The sequence below is a fragment of the Brachyhypopomus gauderio genome, unplaced genomic scaffold (assembly GCF_052324685.1).
Source record: "Brachyhypopomus gauderio isolate BG-103 unplaced genomic scaffold, BGAUD_0.2 sc112, whole genome shotgun sequence".
NCBI classification, from domain to species: Eukaryota; Metazoa; Chordata; class Actinopteri; order Gymnotiformes; family Hypopomidae; genus Brachyhypopomus; species Brachyhypopomus gauderio.
In genome coordinates this window covers 12501-34673 of record NW_027506933.1, presented here as the reverse complement: position 1 = coordinate 34673, position 22173 = coordinate 12501, and the positions used below count along the sequence as shown (strand labels likewise).

The window sequence follows — 22173 nt, the reverse complement described above, 5'->3', positions numbered from 1 at the left end:
ACTAAGTGTCCTGTCACTTAAAAAATGATCAAAAGATTCTTAAAACAAGATTTGAAATCATAATAGTCCTATAAGGTCCATCTATTTTAGAGTTGGCAAAAAAGGCAGAAGAAAAAAAAGAAGCTCAAAACGTTTTGCGCTGTGAGTCAGACACACTGGCTCTCGTGCGGTCTGTGTTTTGTTAGTGGTCTCGCGGTTCCAGACGTCACCTTTAATGATGCCTTTCTCCTGCAGTGTTTTCATGGAGGGCCTTCTGGAGATGAACTTCTTCAGCCGGTTCTTCACGCCACTCTTATCCGCGCTGTCCGAGGCGCTGTAGTTCAGCTTGAATACTACACACGGAACGGACGGGAAGTCACGTTAGCGGCGGGATTCGGACCTCGTGATTGCTTCACAGCTTCATGTCCTACATCTATTCTGCAATGGAAACATCTTGCAAAAAATTACGTCTGTGTGTCAGATAGCACAGAGTCAACATTCAGGAACATTAGTTACTCTTCTGATTGACTCCAACCTGAACAGGCAACAGTTCAAATAGTAGGAAGAGTGATTCTGTGATTGCATTAATACTGAGGTACCATTTACCACTGATACTGTGAGGACAAGGAAGAGAAGCGAGGTTATAAATAGCCGTCACGATTGACTGTGTTACCTTATACTGCAGTCTCCAGACATCCTGACTTCTACAGTGACACCGTACGCACCCCACCCTCCCCGTTCAAGGATGGAAGACAATTTTGCATTCCAACTTTAGTTGTGTTGAACACCTTTAGCTCCTGACCGAGGCGGTGTTGTAAGTCAGTAGTGAGGAGCAGGAATGCGGACTTTAATTTAGGGCTGTTCAAGGATGGATTCGTAACTCGTCCTACTGAACAGCCTGCGTGTGAATTCATGATTTCTTGAAACATTTTTGATGTTTGCACATTCCCTTTCTGACACTCACACACACACACGCACACGCATGCACATGCACACACACGCGCGCCACTCACTAATAGAGCGTCTGTTCTCAGATTTCGGTTCCTTGGCTTTGGGCTTTGTTGATTCGTAGGCTGGTCTGGGGAGGCACTCTGAGCTGCTGGCCCTCTGAATTGTGGCTTTTCCACCACCAGGTCCTACATCTCCACTAGACTGTTAAAAGAAAGCAAACGTAGTCAACCCAAAATTATTCATCAGTGTGTTTACCCCCCCCCACCACACACACACACACACACACACCCTCAGGCGCCTGGTGTCGGCAGAAGCCCGTTCATGTATCACTGTGTAGTATATGACTATATGATATATGATGTAATCATATATGATTTTCTCATAGTGATTAGGATCAGTGTGAAATAGAACTGTGTGTGGCAATAGAACTGTGTTTGGGAGTAGTAGAACTGTGTGTGTTTTCTGAGCTGGGTCGTTGTCTATGTGCATGTATAGATAGTTGGACATTTTTTCGTGGTATGCAATTCTGAATATGGCGCCAATAGTAAGGGTTAAAATATTTCATGTAGGTAGTTGCAGTACAGACGCACATCCTCTCCGAATGAGAATAACTTTATTTACCTAGTGTACACAGGACACAGAAATTTAATTTGGCAGATCAGTGTAAGAATATAAATCACTCACCAATCTGTCCACTGCTCTTTTAATAGCATCATGCCATTTACTGATTATTGGATAGTCATCTGATTGCAGAAGGAACTCATCGCCAGACCTGGTTATTATCTGTGGATAACAAGGACTGAATTAATATAAAATAAATAGATGGAATAAGAAAGAAGGACATTTATTCTGTAACAGTAGATAAAGATCCACTTTTGAAGTTAATTGGCCACCAAGATGTCTCAAAAACCCTTCAGAAGCACATTAACTTGCCCGCCATCAGAGGCATGGTGTGGTGCATCAGTGACATGAAACAACACTTTCATTAGCGGAAGACCCTAGTGCAGAGAGTAAACTCATCAGGTCAGTGCTGAGCAACTCGCCTGTACCTGAAGGACAAGAGACAAGCAACGGGGAAGAGTAGACAGGTAGTTCAAAAAGTTTCATGAGGGAATCCATTTATTTAACCTGGAGTGACCCGCCCTTAAGTGGGAGGCACTTATCTGCTAATTATATTGCTGCCATAACAGTTTTACCCTTGCAGTTTACAACTTTGTAATGATATTGGAATGATACAGAGGAACCAGATTATTCGGTGACCAGGACAATTAAAAACCATCACAGACATGAAAATAAAATTCGCTGCCCTGGTTGGAAGTGAACTGTCTGCCCATTTTTAAAGTTTGAATTACAGCAAATGGTTGTCAAAGCAACAAAGGTGACTGCGTAGCACTTGATCTGGAGAATACCTCGGTGTTTACACCATGATGGTGTGAATGTCAGTGTAAATATGGCATAGAAGGATCCGTCCATGAAGGAGAAACAAGGTGGATAAAGAATGAGACGTGATCAACATCTCTAGTGGAGTGACAGCACGACGCCCCGTGTGTTCTCCAACAGAGCCACTCAGGACTCCATCATCCAGGCCTCTCATCAACCATCTTTACCAACCACCACACTTCCACCAAGGACCTGAGTCTCTGCTTTTTATATTGGCAGCATAATTTTTATATTGGTAGTATTTAAAAATGCCATTTTGTCTCATCCAAAGTTTTTGCCTGTTCAAAAAAGACCTTTCTGATCTTGAGACGGGGCGGTTTGACGAGCCTCTCCGGGGATCGTGGAGATGCAGAGAGCACATTTTGGGGCACAGACCCTGTCAGGACAGGACGGCCAGACCTCTGTTCTCCGATGTGGTACATCTGAGCGGACACATTTGTTCTGAAGCTTTGGCTTCACTAGAGCTTTCCTGCAGACTCGAGCAGAATACTTTGTGCAGGAGAGAATCTGTGGGGTCTCCTAGTTGGAGATGTAAGACGTTGATGGCTCAGTAGGCGTTAGGAAACCAAATGCTTCAGATGACCAGAAATATTTTTTTACATTTTCAGTGCTACTCAAAGACAAAAAAAAACAAAAAACTACTGTTTGTAAATTCATCTATTATTCATCTACTATTATACATTTCCCAATCAGATAGTTAATAATATATGAGAGGGTATGCCATCATTAAATTAAGTCTTAACTAAAAAAAAATAAATAAATAAATAAATCACTAATGTTGCTATTACTGAATAGAAGCCTGTAGGTGGCAGTAATCGCTATGTAAATTAGGTCATGTCATGTGATCACTCCTAGCTTGACTGACCTATTCCTTCAACTAATTAAATACTAAACCTCTATTAAATTCTCTTTAATGGAAACCCAGCTCCATGACAGTAAAACTTTCCTCTGAAGTTTAAAGGAAACAGCAATTCATTAAATATCAAATCATCATATTTATGATATTAGACAGACTGATAGCAGACGATGCAGATGATTCTGCATGCTAGAGAGATGAAGAAGTCATTTCTCAGTAAAAGAGTGAATTAGAGCGAATATGTTTTAATGTGATATTAATCTCCTACAAATGTACATAGTCTTGTTCAGTCATATCCATTCACTAATACCGATCTCCTCTGTCTCCAGAACATTTGTGGTCTCCCGTGTAGTTTTGTGTTTTGGCCTGAGTTAATAGTTGGCAAAAGATGGAAGTGAGATGATAGTTGTGAAAGCAACGTATGGAGTTGTTTGGTCTGAAGCACGGCTCGCTGTAGACAGTAGCTGTAGGTAGTTCACTCTCACTCAGCATGTGAAAGGAAGCCCTTTCACCGTTTAGCAGACGATCGGGCCGTAGGTCGATACCATTAACAGTTTGAAAGGAAACAAAAAGAAATTAGCCAAATGAGGAACACAGTTCCAATCCCACAGAGCTGAAACAGCAAGATTTGACTCGTAAAAGTAAAAATTTAGTTGATTAGCAAAACCTTCATTATCTTAAAAGTACATGTGTATGAAATATGGTCAGTTTCGATTAATCTCTGAAAGTCCTTTTAAATGTCGTCCTTAAAGATTTCCCAAGCTGCCCTGTTTCTTCATCTAAATCGGGGTTAAGGTTCATGTGAGACCCGGAAAATTAAGAAACAGCGTTAAGCAAACGTCTATTGCAGTGCATTTGTAGTGGTCAGTGACAACTCCAGCACTGCAGAGCATAACTGTGACTACAGCAGAGCTCTGCATCTCACGCAAGGCAGATAACGAGGAGAGGAACATAAAAGCCGTAGCTTATTCCTCCTGCTGTTTAATGAGGTGTAATTTAAATATCTGAATCCACATTTGGGCCCTTCATTAATGTTTAATTATGCAGAGCAGTACAAAGACCCGAATGCCATTTGTAACTTAACGTTTGTGTTTTCCTGTTAAATTAAACATTAATTTGAGAGCAACAGAAATATGCGACTCAACTTGGAAGCACTTTAGATAGTAGAGCTAATTATCTCCAATTTCCCACATATCCGTGGACGTCCGGCTCAGAAGGCCATCGGCCACTATGACGAAATAAATGGTAAATGGGGAGGGGAAATGTTTGTAGTGTTGCGGTCTTTCCTTTAAGAACTCTGCCAGTGCGCCACGTATCTGGTTCAAGTTAAACACCCTAATGTTCATCGATTGTAGACAGCCAGCGAATTTCCTCTCAGCTCTCAAATACATGCCCTTTCCTCTGATAGCACACAAAGTCCACCTCAACTCCATTTTCTCTTTCCTGCAGTCTTCCAGCGGCCGTAATGCTGACACACCTTCGTTGCGTTTAAATGCTGCAAGGGAACACAGCAGATCTAAAATATTAATATGGTTTGCACTAGGGTATTACACAGCCAACATCGGGGACATGAGGGGATGTGTTCACATGCACAGGAGGGTTTTCATACACAATGGTCGTTATATAGTCGTCATTTCTACTGTGATTCGTTGAATCTCAGATCTTTGTTTTGTTTCATCATACGGGTTTATTGTTAAAATGTTCCCATCCACTTATTCATTTCGTTTTATACGAATTTTATGTTTTTACATTGTCTCTTCCTGATTTTACCATTTTAACAATCACCATTAAGGCTGTGTATTGACTGTTATAATAAATGACAACCTGAACAATATTTCTTAATTACATGCGACAGCACATCAATGCATTAGCGCAACCCCAAGAAGCAGACCAATCCCGCTCGTCCCAGGTCAGGCAGCCCGTAAGGCCGGCGAAGACAGGCACAGCGAGCTGCCTGCTAGCCGCTGTGTAAGCCCGAGAACAAGACAGTTGGGCTGGCGGAACCTCGCCTAACATCTGCAGAATCTATCAGAGACACGGAGGTGTGATGCCAGGCGTTACAGTATGCTTTGCACCTCTGATATTTATCTCCATTACTAATGCGATGGCACATGACACAAGTGTGAATCAGCTCGTGAAGTGGTGCTTTTTGCACGAAACGGAACCTCAGCACACCCCTGGCTACATTTGTTATGTAGTTATTAGAAGTGAGCATGTATCACACATGAAGAAACGGACCGCTTGTGCCACACAAGCGGGGAGTCGTTCAGTCTTGCACACACGCTTCGTCCTGATGTTTTCAGTCAGCTCATCTCGCAGATGACGCATCAAAACGGATGTGATAATATCTACACTACAAACAGTGCTCCAGTCTTAATTCCATGTCAAAACCAGTCCGAGCGTCACAACGTATTTCCTGAAACGTTGATGTTTTTCAGCGTTTCAGAACGACTGCAGTTCCTGGTGTCAAAAAGATTCGGAAACAAAGTCACGTCTCTCCACCAGGTTGTGATTTCTGCTGCTGAGGTCGTGCTTTCTCCTGACCCTCTCCTGTCCACTGATAGGTGGCCTGTGTATGTTTTTTTCAGGATGCACATGTTTTGAAAGGAAGGTGGGTTTCGGTGGAGTTGATCGGATAAGACAAAAGACTGTCAAATGATCCCAAACGATGCCTGGGACACGAGCAGTCCCACGAGTTAGGGTGACTAAACCCAGCAGCCTGGAGAGCCATGGTTGTAAACGAGACACGCTCGTACAGGGAACAACACGTCAGACGGATCTTCTCATGTGCAATTCCCAAATGCAGCACCACGCTCTGAGGTTAGCGAGCCGCGTAAATCCTAGAGTAGGTACCAGCTGCCCTGTTGATCCAATGCTAGGACAAGCCTTCCTGTAGGAAAATGCTGAATCTCCCTGAGGTTCTAGTGTTTCTGACGTGCATGTGGGAAAAACAGCTTCAGCTTTGACGGGGCTTTGAAAGTGATACCTGAATACGGTTCAGTGGCCAGCGCTCCACGTTTATTCCCCTAGGCCGACATAAGCTGGAGGGCTAGGAGTGTTTGTGATGAGAGGGTGTCCAGCTGAAGAGATCTGGTGGACGTAGCACAGACATGATCCTGCTCACAGCGGGACTTGTACATCTCTTACTTTATATCACCAGTATCATTTACACAGCACAGCAAATTCCCTGCCCTTTTGTCACTTTCTAATTTCAGCTTTCTTATGGAAAATGCCAAACTCATCATGCCCAGTATTGAGCCTTGAGGCTTACATGGCCTGAACAAGACATGCTATCAGTTTAATCCTGCGATAGTAGGAAAATACAAAAATCTCAGCCAGTCGGGGCCATGCAGATGGAACATCAAACGACGTAAGAGCATGAAAGAATGTAAACCATCCCTGGATGCTTAACAGTGATCAAAACCTCTACCAAAAAAAACAAAAATGAACATTTTTAATCTCAGCTATCCTTGATCTGACAGGAATCTTTTGTTTTGCTCTAAGCTGACCAGATCAGCAAGCCTGGCGCTAAATGCCTGTGGAGTTCAGAACGAACTCCCTGCCACAGATGAATTAACTAGTCTCCGCACTCATTTCTAATCTTGGCCAGTGTTGATTGATGGTGTTGTCAGACCCCAAAATGGCTTGGCACTACCCTCACATGCATTTTGTGCTGTATACCAAGTTTGGGATTATTTAAGATTACGCCTTAATGCCTTGATAATCTTCCTCGGAGAAAAATACTTCTGGGTGAAGTGCTGGATAGAAGTGAAGTGTGGGTGGTGATAAGACATCATAAGCGTGGGACGAGGCTGGATATCAGCTCTTCATCTTCTGTGTGGTTCATTATTAACTTAGGTTGGACTATCAATGTACTGTTAAGCATTTGACTGTCCTTATGCGCATCTGAAGTGATGCTCTCCCTTTAGATACTGTGCAATCGCAGGGAGACAGTGAGCTCTGTAGACGTGCCCTTTACACACACAGTATACTCAGATACCCTCTTAAAGAGATTTGAGGCTTTGGAGGAGCATGCTATGAATTATCTAACATCTATAATTCCTGGTGACAAACCTAATGCAGTCATTCAGCAGAAATGGTTCTTCCTGAGAGGCACAGGGAAATCCGCACTCTTTTGTGTGGGGTGTGTGTGTGTGTGTGTGTGTGTGTGTGTGTGTGTGTGTGTGTGTGTGTGTGTGTGTGTGTGTGTGGGGGTGTGTGTGTGTGTGTGTGTGTGTGTGTGTGTGGGGGGGGGGGGGGGGGTGTGGGTGTGTGTGTGTGTGTGTGTGTGTGTGTGTGTGTGTGTGTGTGGTGTGTGTGTGTGTGTGCTTGTATTTCTTTTAGTTCTTACTGCATCATCTTTGATTTGCTGTTACTTTGGCTTATAATATTTGAGTTGCCCATATTACAGCCGTTTTTAATCTGAAAGCTTAAAACTGACTCTTACCAGTAGTCGTTTTCGAGGTGGATATCTTTTTAAAACAACTTGTTTATCATATGGTGCTATACTGTTTAATTGCTCACTCCGAAGACTGTTATACAACAGCATTCTTCCCCAACAACAAGAACTCCTTACCAAGCAGTTTTAATAGTAGCTAGGGAAACATCTACTACCTCAAGTACATTCTTCCGGCTTGACTTCTCTCTTGTCCACTCTACGATTGCGCCACAGAGATCCACTCCCTCTGGTTTACATCCTGGTTTCTGCGGATAAGACAGACCGTCGTGTTTATCTCAAGGCATGTGACACTGCAGGCAGACCTTTAAATACCAGAACACAGCGCAGCAAAATAACGTGGAAATCGCACGATGAATTGACAAATTGTATTTTATCAAACGTGAATCTGTGAAGGCAGTTAATGTCACAGGATGAACTTGGAGTTCAGGCGGGTGGTGACAGAATGGGGGGGAAAGACCTCTGGCATTTCCTGGCCCTAAGTTGGAGCCTACCAGACTCTGGCGGTGTAACATGAGTCAGCCGCATCTAAATCAAAGGCCCGACACGTCGGGGAGCTTGTGAGGGACCACCTGTAACCTTTCCATTTCATTAACCACCACAGTCAGCTTATTACCAATAATGACACCTTGTGTTTGTCTAGCATGCTGTCTCTCTGTCTCTGCACCAAAATGTTCACGTCATCAAATGATAACGTGGCTTCTGACATGTATGGCACGCTCTAGAGCATTGGTTTATTTTGTTTTTTTCAGTGGTCAGTAGCAAAAAGGAGAAAATCGTGTTAAACACCAGAGCCCAGTACCAAAGTAGCAGTGTGAACTGACCGGTTCGGCGAGACCTCACCAAACATTGGCCAATGATATGAATGTGAAGTTCCTTGTGCCTGAGCAGAGATCAAACTGACCAATAATACAAGCCAGAAGGTCAACGTTTGTGGCCAGAAGGTCAACGTGAGTGGGCAGCGTGATAACTCTAAATGAGGAGGCCTGCTGCCCTCAAAATAACTGTTTTGATCAGAAAAATGAAGGCTTATTTCATTTTTCATAAGCTTGGGCAAGGGATTACAGTGCAAGCAAAATTTAAGTGTTTTGGTTTAAATCACCCAATTTAATCAGGACACATTGCTACTTATGACTTTATTTCAGTGGAGAGAGGCAACCTCGTTGGCAACCCTTTCTCCACTTTTTTACTAGAAGGCTCCAATCTGGGCAATGAATCACAAAACACACAAAACGGATTAAACTAATCATTTTTCCCCATCTAGTTTGATAAATGTTCCATTTGCTGGATGTGTTTTTATGCTTGCCGTGTTGGTTTAATTTAGTATATAGACACCTAATCCTTCTTCTGTTCGCAATACACTGCCATTGTGTTTCTTTATATTTGTGTTTTTGCTATATGACAGAGCCATATGCTTGCATCAGGACATCAGACCACGGAACAGAAATAATCGTTCTCGCTTTCTTGAGGAACAGGTGCCTGGGTGTATTGAGAATGGTTTGAGTCTGTGGAGGTGTGTGGAGTTTTGCCAATAAGGCATGTGTGTGCATGTGTGAGCATGTGTGTGTGTGTGTGTGTGTGTGTGTGCAGCATGCGGGTATTATACCAAGTTCTCTCTTACCAAATTAGCCACCACCTCTTGCTTGCTCTCCTTGTAAAACTGCAGTTGGCTGGAATTGAGCACGACCCAGGCTGAAGTCCAGTTCTTCCTACGGGAGGCAGTAATTCAGCAGCACTTAATGCTCAATAATGTACTGCTTACACTTCCAGCGTTTGGCATGTACACTTATTCAAAGACTTACAGTACTGGAAAAGTATATACATACCTATAATACATCATAACTGAAAAATCAATGTTAATAAGTCTCTGGTTTTACAAAGGTGAGCGTTTCAATGGACAGGAGCCCAGTGTGCATTTAACCCTAATCAATACGCCCTGGTAACAGAGGGGGAACATCCCCAACACAGCCAGAGAAGTGTGAGGAACAGGCGCTTCACCTCTGCTTCCTCCCACCGTCACAGATCTTGGCTTTGTTTAGATACTCCCCGTGCAACACAGGCTGAATCTGGAATAAAGACAAGACTAAATCAATATGCATCACCAAAAACGTCTGTGGTAGGGCAGGTCACTCGTGACCCAAATATGAATGCCTGCGTGTGTTTGTATTTACTGTTATCCATTTCATTTTCAGCATTTTCTTTTATTTCTCATATCTATGCACTAACGATTTTCAGTGCTTGAGTTTCATTATGATATTTTCTGTGTACAGACGGTGAGTCTGTTCCTGTGGGTGTGAGAACATGTCGTGCTCTCAGCATATGTGGTGGCTCGCCATTGTGAAGGAGGAGGTGGAAACACACCTGTTGGACACCTTGAGCGATGTTGTGCTGAGACTGGTTCCTACGATGCCGATTTATCTGCAGAAAAACAGACGCATTGCTCGGTTTTAACACATTGCTTTCAATAACGTCCTCAATAATGGAATCGAAGAAACAAAGTCACTGCAATGCCCTCTACTGTTGACAAAGATGGCAGAGAAGATCCTTGAAAAGATAATAATTACTATGGAAATAATGTCGTTTATCAGTTTGGTTTTACTCTGACAATATGACTAATCTAACCTTTTAGTGATGTAGAATAATTCAATGGGGGGGGGGGGGGGGGGGGGGGGGGGCTAATCCTTGTGTCAGTTACCGTTACTGATGCCAGTATGTTCAGTAGAAGTCCCTTTACCAAGATAACAGATTATAACACCTAATAAGGTGGAACTGGCTTCACTGATCTAGTTGGCTTTTCTCTCCACAGTAACTGTCTGGGTTCTCCATGGTTGGTTCTTGTGGACTGTTCTCTTTAGCTCACCACACCCACATGGTTTCAGCAGAAGCTTCACCCTGTCTGTGGTCAGTCAACCGCTTTCGTTTCGGTCTTGGATTTATGCTTCAGTCCTTGTCCTGTTGGATGGTCCAGCCTCCTGGCAGAGCACTATGGTTTTGAACATTTCCTGGTATTTAACGAAGTGCCATGTATCATAACAAGAACGGCAGGGCAGTATTCCAGACCTGGTGCCAGACTCTCCTGTAGGCACTAGGTTCTTCCTGCATGGTCTAACACGTAATGCCTAAAGTAAAATAAAACTCTCATCTGAGTTGAGTTTGGCTCCAGGTTTTCCAAAATGTTTATTATTGAGCTGTCTAATTAATAATTATGTCTAATTGGAGTTTTGGAGACTCTGTGAATAGGATGTCTGTAACTGCAGCAATTGTGCAATGGATATTTTCATAAAATTTCTGGCCTTCATACCGTCTTCCCCATTGTGCATGGAAAAAGAGCCACATTTCATAAACAGCCATCGTAAACTTCAACAAAATATCTTCAGAAACATAAAAGTCCATTTATCTTTGGTTTGCATGTCATGTTACACCTCTCTGTTACACAGTGAAATAAACAGTCGTGGATGACTAAAGAATTCCTAAAACTGGGATGAGATCTGGGGGGGGGGGGGGGGGGGGGTGAGCTGGGAAACAAAGACATGACCTGCCTCGTCTTTCCCAAGAGCCACATATGAATCCATGTCCATAAATCCATTATTTACACGCTACAAAAAACCTTATTTTACTACAACTTATTTTGATTCAGTTTAATTTACAGTTTAAAGCCATAAGGTCAGACCTGGGTGATCAGTCACTGAAATGAATACATCGTCAGTCCAGAAGCACACACAAGCCTCTTCATGCAGTGCTAGTCCGCCCTCTACTGTCCTGTTGTATTAGTGTCCGTATGACATAAATGAATCAGCAGATGCACATGAACGTCATGAGGAACGCCATAAGCAGAAGATGTTCCAGTCTCTGTGTGCTAAAGACCGTCCTGGTGCTCAGGTGCTGGTGTGCTGAGTTGGTGATGTTCTAACCTTCATCTGTTACTCTCCAGCAAGAGCTGTCTTCTGCCTTCAGTCTCAGATATTTTGTGTTGTGTTGTTTGTGCTGTGATTATCATGTTTGTGCTTTTGGCTTTTGATATTTTATACCTCTCTCTATTAGACTAGTTTTTTTGGTTAATATCTCCTGAACTGATGATTGGGTGAATCATGATTTTGGGAGTGTGAAGCTTTAGATCAACCAATGGTCAACTGTTTCTCTAAAACAGCTCAGAGGTGCATCTTACAGTATGAACCTTCACCTGGCCAGCATATACAGACAGGTGAACACAGCTGACTGGCAGAGGCGGTGTGAGGACATCACAGCAGCCTGCAGACGCTGGATAAGACGTTGCAAAAGATTATTTCCACACTGCGTTGCAAAAGAAGAGGTGTATGAGAATCTGTGGCCCGACAGAAAGGGACGTCAGGAGGTGTAGAGAGATTGCACTATGATTTTACACGCAGTGTTGCATGTGCAGTTCTGTCTGTTCAAACGTTTACAGTCCGGTCTCCTGCAGGTAATCTCCCAGTACAGTAACGCGTAACTGTAATATGTAAGTGTGCAGCCTTGTGCATTTTCCATTATTGTCCTCAAAACTTTAGCCATCAGAAAACGTTTACAGACTACACTGATATATGACAACATGGCTGAGTATTTTGACTGTCATGCTCGTAATCAATGACCCAATGTCTTGTCATTTTGATAACACTGACATGGTCAATGACATAAATATTTACTTTTCGGACATGAACGAGGGGTGATGAGTAAGTGACGGGTTTTAGCTGTTAATCCATAGTGTGGTGTTTGTACAAAGTTTTGAGAAATGCACTTTTGTGCAAATCTTCACGATGATTCGAGAAATGCACCAAGGAGACTAACAAAATCTGTAATTGAATTTGTTTTTTGGTTATAATAATCATTATGTTTATGTTTAAGTAGAGTTAGTCATTGGTGACTCTTAGTCTTGAGGTATGTAGTATTAATGAATAATAAACCCTGTCCTGTATTTATAAGATAATGAGACGAGCTGGACTGATTACTGGAGGGATATGTACTCACTTCATTATTTAAGGTAGAACAGCAGATTAAAGAAATAGGGAAATAAAAATTAATTAGCAAGAAACAAAATTGATATGTTATGTTAATTATGCATATGTTAATATAGCTATATAAGCACATGTTCACAATAAATACATTAGATACATTGTTGATGGATGGGTGGGTGGATGGATGGGTGGATGGATGGATGGGTGGATGGATGGATGGATGGATGGATGGATGGATGGATGGATGGGTGGATGGATGGATGGATTGATAGATGGATGGATGGATGGATGGATGGATGGATGGATGGATTGATAGATGGATGGATGGATGGAGTGTTTGCAGTGTGCTCACAGGTTTCTGTGGTGAGTCGAGGTCTGGGATCACCATGGACTTGGTCTGGCTCAGACGTTCTCCACTCCCTTTGGTGCTCTTCACCCTCAGTGGCACAGGAGGCAGGACCAGGGGTGGAGGCTTGGAGTGGTTCTGCATGGCACCGCTGCTGTCGGACATACAACACATCAGCCCCTCACCCGCATCTCGGGCACCTCTGGAGTCTTTTGTGAAAGATCGTCTTGTACGTAAGCAAGCATGCGTTCATGACGCTCAGCGTTCAGACACAAATCAGGAGCTCAGTAGTTCATAACAGTGGAACGCCCAGGCCTGTGTTATGTTATATAACTCACTGAGAGATTACAGTCTCAACTGTGAAGGAACAGCACTGTTTGAACATGTTCATGTCTACCATGGGAGCGTTCATCATGCTCTTTGGGAAAAAGAGTAATCTGGCACAACTGTCAACCAAGGTGCTTGGAAAGATCAAAAACCCATAGAAGAAAAGTGAAACCAGCAATCCTTCATGACTGGAGAATTCAAACCCACTCTTTAACCGGTGTGGCTTGGTCTAGAAGGATGAATTACCTAGGATGAATTCTGTGATCAGATGCAAAGCACTTTGTAAGTCGCTTTGTAAGAGGATCTGCTAAATGCTGTAAATGTAAATGTAGAAGCCTTTACCTTCAGCAGTGAGATTCGCTTTCATCTGGGCATTTGTGACCACTGACCAGTCTTCAGCCACGTCCCTCAGAGATGTCATTTTTTGCACTGTTAATTTTTTCTTTCTGTTGTAATTTTCTCATATACTTTCACACTGCACTATCTGCATGGCTGGCATCAGTCAGCTTCGCAATTTGCACAGCCACTTAGTACCCAATTGCACTACCACCTTACATAGGCACACTAACAGTCTATATTATTTTATTACTTTACTTTATTTTTATACTTTATACTTACTGTATATTTATTTCCTTTATAACCCTGTGTGCTCTGTCTATCCGCTACTGGAAGTAAAGAATTTCCCTCTGGGATCAATAAAGTATCTATCTACCCATCCATCCATCCATCCATCCATCCATCCATCCATCCATCCATCCATCCATCCATCCATCCATCTTTCTTTCTTTCTTTCTTTCTTTCTTTCTTTATTTCTTTCTTTCTTTCTTTCTTTCTACCAAATTCTAATTTTATTTGAGTTAAAAACTATCATCACATCAATATGTGGAATTGCATGATACTTCTAAATAGAAATGGTTTAGATCCATGTGCTAGACCTATTGTGCTACTTCATGACTGCTGAAGGCCAGAGACTGTACTACTGTACTACTGCTGTACTACTACTGTACTACTGTACTACTACTGTACTACTACTGTACTACTGTGCTACTGTACTACTACTGTACTACTACTGTACTACTACTGTACTACTGTACACTACTGTACTACTGTACTACTACTGTACTACTACTGTACTACCACATAAAGATTTAGAGAGACTGTACTACCACATAAAGATTTAGAGAGACTGTACTAATACATAAAGATTTAGAGACTGTACTACCACATAAAGATTTAGAAACTGTACTAATACATAAAGATTTAGAGAGACTGTACTAATACATAAAAAATTAGAGGGACTGTACTAATACATAAAGATTTAGAGAGACTGTACTACCACATAAAGATTTAGAGGGACTGTACTACTACATAAAAAGATTTAGAGACTGTACTACCACAAAGATTTAGAGAGACTGTACTAATACATAAAGATTTAGAGAGACTGTACTACCACATAAAGATTTAGAGAGACTGTACTACTACATAAAGATTTAGAGACTGTACTACCACATAAAGATTTAGAGAGACTGTACTAATACATAAAGATTTAGAGACTGTACTACCACATAAAGATTTAGAGAGACTGTACTACTACATAAAGATTTAGAGACCGTACTACCACAAAGATTTAGAGAGACTGTACTACTACATAAAGATTTAGAGAGACTGTACTACTACATAAAGATTTAGAGACTGTACTACCACATAAAGATTTAGAGAGACTGTACTACTACATAAAGATTTACAGTAACTGTACTTTTACAAAAATATTGACATGGGCTGTACTACTACATAAAGATTTCCAGGGACTGTACTTCTATAAATCGATTTACTGGCTCTCTGTTGATACATTAACTTTGACAGGGAGAATATACAATTACATAAACATTCCCAGATTTACAGGGACTGAACTACCACATAAAGGTTTACAGTGATTGTACTCCTACAAAGTGATTTACATAGACTGTACTACTATGTAAAGATTTACAGGGATTGTACAACATCAAAAATTATAGTTACTGTACTTCTATATAATTTCCAGGGGCTGTGCTCTTTCATAAAGATATTACAGTTTACAGAACTTCTTACACAGATCTCTCCTTTCAGATTATATATGTTGACTCATATTCGAATAAAGCAATATGTAATCTAGACTCTGCCCTTCAGAATGAACGTAATGAAAAGAAAACAATGTCGTTTGAGGAAATCTGGGTGTTTCGCATGTTTTTCAAGTACAGAAATCAGTGAGAAGAAGAAGCAGCAGTGTGTGTCTCCGTCTGACGTGTTCAAGCTGTCAGCGCCGTTTCCTGTATGAAAACATGCAGCGTGTTGCAACACCAGCTCTACTGGGCCGCAGACACTCAGGGCTCACTGCTGCGACCATTTTAACTTCACCTACAGCTTTAGAAACTCCACCAGTGTGCATGGGTCTCCCATGACACTGTGGACTTTGTGAAGGTGCTCACGATGGTCGGGGGGGGGGGTGCTGACTCGTCTGTTGCACAACAGTAGATACACTCCAGAGAAACAATGTTTGTGAATGCTCGGCTTTTATTAACACTGAGTGGTTTGGTTCTTGGTGAATGCAAACAAACTAATGTGGTTGGTGTAAAGCAAATGGGATGTATATTGAGTCAGGGGATTTGTGATGCTTTATTCACTGGTTAATTTTCAGTGGTTCCTGAATGCATTTTTTGCCATTTTCCATCAGATGTACCCTGCACTGCAAAGGAATCGCTGACAACAGTTTCAATTATGGGACTATATATGAGAACAGTTCCCATCTGCACAGTACTAATGTGTGTCCCTCAAACCTATCAACTTCATCCTTTCAGTGTGCTGCTCCATCACTGAAAACAAATCTTTGTTATGTCTTCTTATATTCACAAACTTATAAAGACTAATTCAAGACTAAATGGAAAACCTGCCCAGTTCTCTAATTCAGACAGTAAACTTGGCCAGAATCCACTCTGATTCTAGTGGTTTTTTGAGCCCGGTTATGGAAACATCTTGGTTTGAGATGTGAGGAGCTGTGTACCCCCATCAGGACACACTGTTGCATGGTAACACCGGCTATTTGAAAGAACAGGAAATAAATAAATGTCGTTGAACAGAGGCCCGCGGAAGGAGATTTTTGGCTGTGCACAGGCCTGGTTCTGTTGAACAGCCACAGGAACACCAGAAACACTCAGCAAAAATCAAACATCGACTCCATCACTTTGATCCACAACACATATCCTGTCTCCTGTCGGAGTTTTACGCATAAAATACTCGGAACGGGCATCAAGTTATTTCATCAGTGTTTAAGCTCTACCTTAAAGTATTATTTCATCTGTGTTGATTTTTTAAAATATATGGCTGCTTTGTTCTATGGTTTGACTCGTGTATCAAAAGTGCTCATGTTCCTGCCTGTGTTATTGGTGGATTGACTAGCCCTGAGTTCTCAGGGAGGGTTACAGTTACTCGCAACATCACCCCCCCCCCCCCCCCCCCCCCCCACCTACACCCCCACCTACTCCCACCTAGCCTGATGTAGCCTCCTGCTCGTACATCCTCCTAAACACAGGGCAAATTAGTGTGTCTAATGCTGAATGACCTCTCAACAATAATTCAGCCACTGGCAGAAAAAAAGGTGGATTTTTACCTGATCCGCTGTCGTACGATGCCCCTTCAAATAATCCCACACTTAGAGAGGGGGAGAGAAAGAGAGAGACAGAGAAAAGTGAGAGAGTGAGGTGGCGCGTACGTGTGTGTGTGTGTGTGTGTGAGCATGTGTGTGAGACTTTGAGGAAGTGTGACTATCTCACGTGGTGAAGTCAAGCTTCTCTCTGCCTGTAAGTCGCAGGGCATACATGGTGCATCTCCGCTTCCTGAGGCCAACACCAACGTCGTCCTCGCACAAGATGGCCGCGGTCAGAGCTGGCATTAGAGGCTCAGCAGCTGAGAGACCTTTTTTTATCGTAGCACCTCCAGACACAGGCCTTGTTATAACCAAGCTGATGGTGATAGTCGGGGATGTAATAAACATGTCTATTTCTATAGCTGGCATGGGTGTGTGTGTTTATGAGATAACAGTTACTTGTACTGCTAGGCTTGCTGACTTCTAAGGCCAGAGTTAAACAAGCAAAAAAGCATGAACATAAAAATATGGGATTTGATGTCATTTTGAGGGTTTTTTTTTTTTACCTACAAATCTACAATACTTGCATATAACAATGTTACTTTAGTTAAAACGGCTAAAATGTGTTTTTTAAAGGTTACAATTTGTTGTAGATGCAGCAGAAATGATCAGAAATAGAATAGAAAACCAACTGTAACAGTTCACACATAACTGCTCTTTTTAACCACTTTAAAAATACCGGCCGTGTTTGACAGTCTGCGGCTACAGGAAACAGCACACACAACACGTCATGGGTCTCCATCTTCATTTCCACCATCGTTCTGTCAGCCTATCGTGGGCATGCATTTGAGAGGGCGGGGTTATTGGAGCTTAGCAGCCTGTTGTGGGCAAGCATTTGAGAGGGTGGAGCTTAGCAGACTTCTAGTTGAGAGCTGATCCTTCCCTCAGTCTAGAATCTACAATTCAGACTACAGGGCAGGTCATTGGATGTTTCATGTAATTATAATCATATATACATTTACATAGATCAGTTAAAACCCAAGGCACATGACTCATAACGCACATATTGTATAAATGCTATCTACTTTAGTCAGGTAGTGTTTAATTATTATTTTACTTTATTGTTCTTACTCTTGATTTTTAGTCTCTTATATATTGCCAATAATATTTGCTGTATCATCTGTTTTTTCCTTCATCATCTTTATTGATCTACAGTTGTATATTGTGTATCTCCTTTTATATTGTTCAGCGTCCTTGGGTCTCTTGAAAGGCGCTTTATAAAATAAAAGTATTATTATTATTATTATTATTATTATTATTATTATTATTATTATCCTGTACTGTCAGTCATGTACAGACTACAGAGTGCAGTAGTGGTGGATTACACCTTACAACGGACTGTAAAATATATGGTCCATATAGTAGGTGTAATGAATAAAGTGATCACCCACTTGCACATATGAGTATATAAGTAAGTCTTACTGAGCTCAAAGATGTAACATGTATCTTAGTTATGCTAGCTCAGTTAGAGCTAGAAAGATGAATAATGTAGTGAAAGATTTTCTGGTACACGTGTGCTGTAGTCGTTGTCCTGGTACATGTGTGTTATAGTCGTCCTGGTACATGTGTGCTGTAGTCATCCTGGTACATGTGTGTTATAGTCGTTGTCCTGGTACACGTGTGCTGTAGTCGTTGTCCTGGTACATGTGTGTTATAGTCGTCCTGGTACATGTGTGCTGTAGTCGTCCTGGTACACGTGTGCTGTAGTCGTCCTGGTACATGTGTGTTGTAGTCGTCCTGGTACACGTGTGCTGTAGTCGTCCTGGTACATGTGTGCTGTAGTCGTTGTCCTGGTACACGTGTGCTGTAGTCGTCCTTGTACACGTGTGCTGTAGTCGTCCTGGTACACGTGTACTGTAGTCGTGGTACACGTGTGCTGTAGTTGTCCTGGTACACGTGTACTGTAGTCGTGGTACACGTGTGCTGTAGTCGTCCTGGTACACGCGTGCTGTAGTCGTCCTGGTACACGTGTGCTGTAGTCGTGCTGGTACACGTGTGCTGTAGACATCCTGGTACACGCGTGCTGTAGTCGTCCTGGTACACGTGTGCTGTAGTTGTCCTGGTACACGTGTACTGTAGACGTCCTGGTACACGTGTGCTGTAGTCGTCCTGGTACACGTGTGCTGTAGACGTCCTGGTACACGTGTGCTGTAGTCGTCCTGGTACACGTGTGCTGTAGTCGTGGTCCTGGTACACGTGTGCTGTAGTCATTGTCCTGGTACACGTGTGCTGTAGTCATTGTCCTGGTACACGTGTGCTGTAGACGTCCTGGTACACGTGTGCTGTAGTCGTCCTGGTACACGTGTGTTGTAGTCATTGTTCTGGTACACGTGTGCTGTAGTCGTCCTGGTACACGTGTGCTGTAGTCATTGTCCTGGTACACGTGTGCTGTAGTTGTCCTGGTACACGTGTACTGTAGTCGTCCTGATACACGTGTGCTGTAGTCGTCCTGGTACACGTGTGCTGTAGTCGTCCTGGTACACGTGTGCTGTAGTTGTCCTGGTACACGTGTGCTGTAGTCATTGTCCTGGTACACGTGTACTGTAGACCTGGTACACGTGTGCTGTAGTCGTTGTCCTGGTACACGTGTGCTGTAGTCGTTGTCCTGATACACGTGTGCTGTAGACATCCTGGTACACGTGTGCTGTAGTCGTCCTGGTACACGCGTGCTGTAGTCGTCCTGGTACACGTGTGCTGTAGTCGTCCTGGTACACGTGTGCTGTAGTCGTTGTCCTGGTACACGTGTGCTGTAGACGTCCTGGTACACGCGTGCTGTAGTCGTCCTGGTACACGCGTGCTGTAGTCGTCCTGGTACACGTGTGCTGTAGTCGTCCTGGTACACGTGTGCTATCGCCGTTATTATGCAGCTGTGTGCTGTAATGCTGTAATGTAAATGTGCTAAATCATTGGACATCTCTGTTCCTTAAACAGGACCGTAAACGCCGAGAGAGAGTGATAAAAACTGCTACAAAAATCACCAGGACGGCACAGCCCTCTCTCCAGAGCATCTACCATCAAAGAGTTCGCAGGTGAGCTGCCTCCATCATCAGAGACCCCACCCATCCCCAACATGGACTATTCACACTTCTACCTACAGGCCGGAGATACAGAAGTGTGAAGTGCAGGACAACTAGATTAAAAACTTATTTCTTTCCAACAACTATCAGACTCTTAAACAGCTGACCTGATTAATCATAGACTCCTGCACACAATATTTGCACTAAATTGCACATGACTGTTTACAGGTAAACATACAACTGCACATGTATGTTTACACTTTGTTGCACCTTTTGTTTATACCTGCCTAACTAGCTGCACATTGTAAATAATTTTTATTTCAGGGTGTTTTTATATATATATATATATATATATATATATATATATATATATATATATATATATATATAAACACCCTATATATATATATATATATATATATTTTTTTTTTTTTATTATTAGTAGTATTTATTTAGTAACTTTGTAACTTTGTTACATCCTGTGTAGACAGCAAAAAAAGAATTTCATTGTACAGAGAAACCCGTTTTCTACTGTACATATGACAATAAAGCTTTGAATCTTGAATTTTAAATCTTAGTGGACTGGTAATGTAGCCGGTGCCCCAGGCAACCACTTCTGTTTCACATCTTGCCCTAAACTCACTGTGCTTTGACTTCAATCGTCAACTCAAAATGCAATGCCTGGTGAAACCACTAGATGGAGACTCAAACTATGAATCGATTCTGAAAGTAAATCCTTGTAGTGTAATATCACACATATGCAAAAGGTGGAGACAGAGAGGGAGAACAGCACTCAGGAGCACACACTGTCATAGAGATGTCACAGGGGTGTGTGTGTGTGTGTGTGTGTGTGTGTGTGTGTGTGTGTGTGTGTGTGCGCGTGTGTGTGTGCGCGTGTGTGTGTGTGCGTGTGTGCGTGTGTGTGTGTGTGCGTGTGTGTGTGTGTGTGTGTGTGTGTGTGTGTGTGTGTGTGTGTGTGTGTGTGTGTGTTCATGAGGTATAGAGAAAGAGAAAGAAAAGGAAAAACTGAAAGGAAGAGAGGAATTTACCAGTTCACAAACTGGTTCACAAAGTGTCAGGTTCTATTACGCATGAACTGTGTCACCCAGTGGGGAGTGCCTAGGTGGTGTGTGTGTGTGTGTGTGTGTGTGTGTGTGTGTGTGTGTGTGTGTGTGTGTGTGTGTGTGTGTGTGTGTGTGTGTGTGAGAGAGAGAGAGAGAGAGAGAGAGAGAGAGAAAGAGAGATAGATAGAGAGAGAGAGAGAGATATATAGAGAGAGAGAGAAAGAGAGAGGTTAATCCTGTGTTTATAAAACACAGAGTGTGAATAGCTGCTCCTGCCACACTGCTCTGCTGGTGTCATATGATGTGAGTCCCACAACAATAGAGGATGAGTGAAAGTGGGGGGGGTGAGTCCCTCTCACTGGGGGGGCTGCACTGGGCCTCCGGCCGGGACACAAACGCTCTACTGACTACAGTTCATACACATAAACATGTTATGAAGCGTACGTGAGCCCAAGCGCATGACCCTGTGGTGTGTCCGCCTTTCTTTTCTCTCCCTCTGGAATCTTCAGCCTCTGCTTTTGGTTCCCCAGGCCAAAAAGGAGGTTAAACTCTGAACCAGAGGAGTGTTAATCTCAAAAGACACCTCCATTTTGACAGATCTGGGACTCACTTTGATCAGAGAGAGAGAGAGAACAGAAAGAAGAAAAGTATCAGTGTAGTTAAGACCTGTCACCTTTAGTCAAGAAGGATCAGTACTGGTGTGTACATGTGTGTAGGGAAAGGTATGAAGGGAAGTTGGTAATAAAGGAGAGATGATGGAGTGTGTCGTCCCCACTGGCCCCCACACCTTTACATGCTTTACTTTTGTAGAAATGGTGACTTTTTTGCTTTTGTGTTTGTGACCTCAGCAGTTATTTGTATGGTTGGCATTTTAGAATGCTTGTGTAGAAAAATAATAATGGGGTGTGTGTGTGTGTGTGTGTGTGTGTGTGTGTGTGTGTGTGTGTGTGTGTGTGTGTGGGAAAGAGAGAGGTGTGCAGTTATTTGAATTGTTGGCATTTGAGTATGCATGTGTTGAAAAACGATAAAGGTAAGTGTGTGTGTGTGTGTGTGTGTGTGTGTGTGTGTGTGTGTGTGTGTGTGTGTGTGTG

General features: G+C 42.6%; 1 protein-coding gene and 1 long non-coding RNA gene across 4 annotated transcripts in view; one reads left to right on the top strand and one right to left on the bottom strand.

The window, feature by feature from the left end:
- The window catches only part of arhgap15 (Rho GTPase activating protein 15), a 31486-nt gene extending 14195 nt beyond the window's left edge, over positions 1-17291 (bottom strand). The window contains exons 1-10 of one of the 3 annotated variants that reach the window (XM_076993419.1): positions 17129-17291; positions 16966-17006; positions 13002-13149; positions 10044-10100; positions 9681-9748; positions 9304-9391; positions 7841-7930; positions 1615-1713; positions 993-1131; positions 210-332 (exon numbers count right to left, since the gene is read on the bottom strand). In XM_076993419.1, the coding sequence (XP_076849534.1) occupies positions 210-332; positions 993-1131; positions 1615-1713; positions 7841-7930; positions 9304-9391; positions 9681-9748; positions 10044-10100; positions 13002-13139 (802 nt within the window). In that variant the 5' untranslated portion in view covers positions 13140-13149; positions 16966-17006; positions 17129-17291. The other 2 variants (XM_076993418.1, XM_076993417.1) reach the window with 2 other exon arrangements.
- A 614-nt stretch (positions 17292-17905) lies between these two features.
- The window catches only part of LOC143497823 (uncharacterized), an 8725-nt gene continuing 4457 nt past the window's right edge, over positions 17906-22173 (top strand). Inside the window, exons 1-2 of the long non-coding RNA XR_013125889.1 lie at positions 17906-17937; positions 19933-20030. This is a non-coding gene — a long non-coding RNA (uncharacterized LOC143497823). The remainder of the gene's footprint in view (positions 17938-19932; positions 20031-22173) is intronic.